At 52.7% G+C, this 6,223-nt stretch overlaps 1 protein-coding gene across 1 annotated transcript; it reads right to left on the reverse strand.

Moving 5' to 3' along the window:
- Positions 1-1,177: 1,177 nt before the first annotated feature.
- On the reverse strand, positions 1,178-6,223 carry Rho (rhodopsin). The gene is made up of 5 exons (XM_028753569.1): positions 5,786-6,223; positions 4,174-4,342; positions 2,950-3,115; positions 2,609-2,848; positions 1,178-1,652 (listed from the first exon to the last, which is right to left on the reverse strand). The coding sequence occupies exons 1-5, from the start codon at positions 6,144-6,146 to the stop codon at positions 1,542-1,544; spliced, it is 1,047 nt and encodes a 348-aa protein (XP_028609402.1). The 5' UTR covers positions 6,147-6,223; the 3' UTR covers positions 1,178-1,541.

Raw genomic sequence — 6,223 nt, forward strand, 5'->3', positions numbered from 1 at the left:
AAAGAAAGAAAGAAAGAAAGAGCTTGAGAGCAACAGACCACCACTGCCACCAAGTCTAGGAGCTGAGCTTTTAATGCCTCTGCCTTTGTCCCCCATGCAGAGCTAGGCCTGCTGAGGGCCCAGCTGTGGTTTTATAGAGGAGGGATGCAGACTGAGGCTACTCAATTTTGACACCCCACAGTTCCTGTTGGCCTCAAAGCCAAAACTCTCTGAGATAAAGAAAAGACCAAACCCCAAGGAAAACAGCATACCCAGCAAGGGAGCTGGGAACTGGATCCATGAATATCCTAAGGATGAGGCCTGGTCAGGTCTTGCACTGTGTTTCTGAGCTCTTCAGAACAAGGATGGCATCAAGGACTCAGCTGCTCCCTGAAGGTGGGCATATTGGCATGGCTTCTAAAACTCCACACTGGCCTGGAACTGTTGCCACTTGGTTGCTGGTGTAGAAGGAACAAATATATCCAGAAGCCAAGAGGAAGGGCTATGTCTCCACAGGCCAAGTAAGCTGAGAGACATGAGCCAAGGTTTCCATCCTGAAGGGAGGACCTAGGCCTGGCCTGAGACCCCTGGTCTCAGTGCGTTCTTGGTCCTAATGGTTGCAGCCCATGTTGCTGTCACTGTGGTCATTCATCTCTGTGATCCAGCTTCAGCCCTGCACAGGCCCAAAGGCCTGGGTCATTTGTAAAAGCCTACTGGGGCTCGGGGAAATATCTTATCTGAGTGCTTGGGCCCTGCCCAATTCCCAAGCAGTCACTTAACAAGCAGAGACCATTAGGATGGTTAATTAATTATATTAGTTGGTGTTACTTATAACACAACTACCAGCTGTGCTCTTTATATACAAAGTGTTTGCACACACACACACACATACACACACATTCTCTGTGTCTCCCCCCCCTCCCTCTATCCCTCCCCCTGCCTTCCCCCCACCCCCTCCCCCCATCATCTCTCTGTCTTTGAAGCAGCCACATTCTATCAGGGCCCCAGATTTGGGAGATCCATCTGGGGTAAGGGTGGGGGTGTGGAAAACCAGGGCAGGTATGTAAAACTGCTTATGGATTAGATTCCAGCCAATCATGACTGGCTCTGCCAGACTGGGCACCTGAGGACATCTGTGTTCCCGTCCAGTAATCCCTCCATTCATATATCCACTCATTCAGTCACTCATTCTTCCCTTCATCCAGCTAGCATTTATTAATCAGCTACTATGTGTTCCATTCTGTCCTAGACACTTAGCCCTAAGCCGGGACACTTGTCATGTTCCTGAGAGACAAGCTGAGGGGAGGGGTACAGATCCCGCTGGCCCCCCGGGAATTGGGGACTCCAGGTTGGGGGTCTTGGTGGATAGATGTCCTTTGTCAAGCTGTCCCTGTTGAGTGGGGAGCCTCATTTTGCTTTCATGAATTCATTAAAAACAAAGAAAAGAACACTGAGGGAGCCTGCATGACCTCATTCCAAAGGGTGCTGCTCCTGGTGGGGGCTGTGGCTGGGGCGAGTGGGGACAGGAGACGCCTACAGTCAGCCACAGTCTCTGGCTGGGCTTAGGCTGGAGCCACCTGGCTGGTCTCCGTCTTGGAGGCAGTGGCAGAGGCCTCGTCATCTCCCAGTGGATTCTTGCCGCAGCAGAGCGTGGTGAGCATGCAGTTCCGGAACTGGAAGACAAGAGGCACAGTCAGGCTCTACCACTTGCCTAGCCTCAGCCCCACCCTCCAGCATGTCCGATCACTAAGCCTGGCTCCCTGGGGGAGCTTGCTAAACGTATGTTGACCTTCAACCAGAGATGCCAGGGAACACAGCACAAGGGATTTTGTCTGATGACAGTCCATGTCCCATGGATGCGTAGGACCTTCTGACCATGATCTCGTCTAATTTGAGAGTTGAGATTTGGCCCTTCCTATAACTAGGAATACCGAAGCCCAGATGGGGAGATATCTGACTCACCCAAGGTCACCCAGCCTGAATGTGGCACAACTAGAACTTGAACCCAGAGTCTAGGTCCAGAGACCACATCCTTTCTGCAGAGAAACTGTGGCTTTTAACAGCGGCTTAATCCGTCTTCCCAGAACTAGCAATATTTTTAGCAATTTCTTTAGCTTTCCAGTGAGACCATTCTATTCCTAGCCTTGGAACTACTTGATATTTTCTGGTTGCTTCTTGAGACAGACTCTCAAGTAGCCCAGGATAGCTCCCAAATCACTGTATGGCCAAAGAAAGCTTTGAATTTCTAATCTGCCTACTTCAGCCTCCTGAATGCTGAGCTATAGCAGTGTACGACCACAGCCAGTTTTGGGGGTAAGTGGAGCACACATCCACTATTTAGCCCAGGCTGACCTACGGCTCAAGATCCTCCTGCCTCAGTATTAAGATTACAAACATGCACCATTGCACCTGACTTCTAAAGCAGACTTCCAGAACCATTTGGTCAGCTGTATCTCATAGGAGTGGATGGCAGGTCACCCGGAGGACTGACTCCAAGAGATGGGGGGGGTACCAGCCTGAGAGTTCATGGTAGGCCTGCCAGCAGTCTGAGTAGAACGCCTTCCCTGCCCCATCCTCCCCCTCCCATTCTCTCCCTCACTCTCCACACGCCCGGCCTCAGCCCAGGCACCTGCTTGTTCAGCATGATGTAGATGACTGGGTTGTAGATGGAAGAGGACTTAGCAAAGAAAGCTGGCAGGGTCATGAAGATGGGGCCGAAGTTGGAGCCCTGGTGTGTAAAGATGTACATGGCCACACTCGCGTAGGGAAGCCAGCAGATCAGGAAGAAGATGACCATGATGATGACCATGCGGGTGACCTCTTTTTCTGCCTTCTGAGTGGTGGCTGACTCCTGCTGCTGGGCAGCGGCCTGTAGGGGTACAGACTTGTGTCTAGCTGACGGTGTCCACACAAACCCTGGCACCCAGCTCTGGTCACCCAGCACGGGGCTGGGGAGACCCCCACTCATACCTCCTTGACTGTGAAGACCAGCTGCCCATAGCAGAAGAAGATGATGATCATGGGGATGGTGAAGTGGACCACGAACATGTAGATGACAAAGGACTCGTTGTTGACCTCGGGCTTGAGTGTGTAGTAGTCAATCCCGCACGAGCACTGCATGCCCTCAGGGATATACCTGAGGGTCAGTGCAAGGAATGATAAAGCAGGGAGAAAAACACACGCCCAGCCAGACATAAGTGTGGGGTCTACTTCTGTGGGCCTCAGGAAGCATGGTTATTACCTGCTGGCCCTGTCACCAGGTAAGACTTATCCAGCTCCCTGTCACTTGACCACACAGCTCTCCTCCACCAGCCCACTGCCCTTTGGGTGGTTTAGTGGCAGAGGATGCTGGAGAGGGGAGCTGAGGCCTTCTCTGTGAATGCTGCAGTTTGTGCACATAACAGCAATGCTTTCTACAATAAGGGTGGGCCTGCTGCTATCATCAGGGCCTTGTGCAGCTTCCAGAAACGAGGACGATGTGATGGTGATATCTGAGGACAGTGATGTTGGGCTGCACTCAGAACCCAGAGTGTCCATTGAGTGTGTCTGTGGAGGCCTGCCAAGTCAGGTGGGTGAAGGTAAGGGAAGAGGCCAGTGAGGAATGAGGGACTCTGACTCAATCAGGGCCCTGGGTGGACTCCTGGGATGGGGAAGAGATGTGGGCAGAGAATGGAGACTCTCTGAGGCTCTGTGTACCTCATAGCCTGACCAGGTGTCCAAACCACTGTCCCCACCCTCTCTTGTCTCATTTAGATATGGTGACCTGGAGGCTAGATGGGACCTAGTTCCTGGGGCTACAGTGTCACCATGCATGTTGGGAAGGTTCAGCTTCTCCAGGGCCTAAGGTCCAAGGTCAGAGAGAGAGAGAGAGAGAAAGAGAGAGCAAGCTGCCCATGCCCAGAACTCAACCAAAGAGGATTGTGGTTTGGCCTTGGCTTAGCTGAGGATTAGGGACTTGGCCAAGGTGAAGAGTTGGGATGTCCAGGGTTCTCCTTGCTATGGGGCTCAGAGATGGAATCAGACTCTACAGTCCCTCTCTTCTTGTCTGTCTTAGACCTTAGCTTGGGAAAGTCACCAGGATGGTTTTAGGGGGCAAGACCGCGTTACATTATGCCTGGAGCCAATCTGAGGGCTCTGTGTTCTGAATGGGAATCCCATAAAGACCTTGCCAGACCCAATATTCTGTGCTATTACCTGGACCAGCCAACGAGTGGGGGAGCAGCACAGGCCAACGCCATGACCCAGGTGAAGGCCACGCCCATGATGGCATGATTCTCCCCGAAGCGGAAGTTGCTCATGGGCTTGCAGACCACCACATAGCGCTCAATGGCCAGGACCACCAGGGACCACAGGGCGATTTCACCTGCAAGGCAGTTAGGAGCCATCAGTCCTCCAGCTCTGACCTCACGCCAGAGAGAACAAACACCTGCATAGAGTACAGGGTAGCATGGAAGCTGGTTTGAGACTTGAACCAGGCCTTTGGGATTGCAGTGAGCTTGGGCTGGCCAGGAGGGAGGGAGGGGGTGACGAGTCCATGCCAGACAAAGTGAGCAAAGGGACAGAACCAGAGCCTTCTGTTTGGTTAGAGCTTTAGGCTCATGAGAGACACTGCCTCAGAGTGACTGAGTGGCTTAGGGCCACACCCTGGCTAGTGTCTGGCAGGGGAAAAGAGGGGTAAAGAGGGGGCTCCAGACACTAGTCCACATGTTACCCTCAGAAGCCCAATATGGGGAAGGACCACATAACAAACTTCTGAATAACAGGAATGCTACCAACAAGAATCCTGGATGGCAGGTGTGGCCTGGGCCTCACCTCACAGAGACAAGCTCACCAGCATGGTACCCCAGCTTCTGTCCAGAGACTGGGGCTGTGGTCACAGAAGGTAACAGATGCCCAACAGTGCTACCAAGGCAGTACCCTGAACGCGGGGAGATAAGACAGCACCCCTGGGACTCATGCAACCTAGACCCACCGGTCACCCTGGCTTTGGGCTTTGTTACGCCCACTTCTCCTGTTTCCTCCTACATCCACTGGAAACATTTCTGAGTTCCAGCCAGTAGACCCTGGCTCTGGCCTGGGCCCTCCGATATCTCTGTGACTTTTGCCTGCTTCCTGCTTCCATCCCCTCAGCTAAACATGCTCCATCGTTCCTTGAGATAGCCTCACTGATTTTCCAATCAAGTGAGAGAAAGTGTTTGGAAACACTTGGTGTAGCATAGTGGTCCATGCCTTTGATCACAGCACTTGAGAGGCTGAGGCAGGAGGATCACGAGTTCAAGTACATCCTCAGCTACAGAATTTAAGGCCAGTCTGGACTGGACTATGTGAGACTGTGCCGTACTCTAAAGATACAAAAAGAAAAGAAACGGATGAACACTTTGAGATTCCCAGTATATGGAGCATGTACTCTGGTGGAAGCTGACAGGGCTGGCTAGGCAGTTAGACATGCAGTCCACTGAGCCAATTGTTATCTGGACCAGGGATTAAAGGGCCTAGACCTATGTGTCTTTTCTAGCTCACTCCTGGTGCTCAGTCTGCCTCAGCGGACACCCCCACACACTGTGACTCCCCAGTGAGTCCTTGGCCTCTCTGAACCCATGTTTCTTGCATTACTCAAAATGAGATAGATGAACGAACGTTCAGTGCCTGCTTTCAACAACAGCCTAGCTTGGGGTCACAAGTGTTTGTCAATGAATAAGCTAGGCCTTTAGATGATACCCGATTAAAGAGACCCATTAAATGCTTGTTCCTAAGCTGCAGACCCTCCTCAGGCCTTTTCATGCTCCCTTGGCTCCCATGCTCATACCTCCAAGTGTGGCAAAGAAGCCCTCGAGGTTGCAGCCCGTGGGGCCAAAGACGAAGTAGCCATGCAGTGAGGTGTAGAGGGTGGTGGTGAACCCTCCGAAGACCATGAAGAGGTCAGCCACAGCCAAGTTGAGCAGGATGTAGTTGAGTGGTGTGCGCAGCTTCTTGTGCTGTACGGTGACGTAGAGTGTGAGGAAGTTGATGGGGAAGCCCAGCACGATGAGCAGGAACATGTATGCTGCCAGCATGGAGAACTGCCATGGTTCGGCCAGGTAGTACTGCGGCTGCTCAAACGGGCTGCGCACCACGCCCGTGACGTTGGAGAAGGGCACGTAAAAATTGGGGCCCTCTGTGCCGTTCATGGCTGCGGCCTTCGAGGCTGCCCCACGGGCTGTTCGTAGACAGAGACCAAGGCTGCCTGGCGAGCTCAGCCACCTAC

The sequence above is a fragment of the Grammomys surdaster genome, unplaced genomic scaffold (genome assembly GCF_004785775.1).
Source record: "Grammomys surdaster isolate TR1022 unplaced genomic scaffold, NIH_TR_1.0 125950, whole genome shotgun sequence".
In the NCBI taxonomy this organism is placed as follows: Eukaryota; Metazoa; Chordata; class Mammalia; order Rodentia; family Muridae; genus Grammomys; species Grammomys surdaster.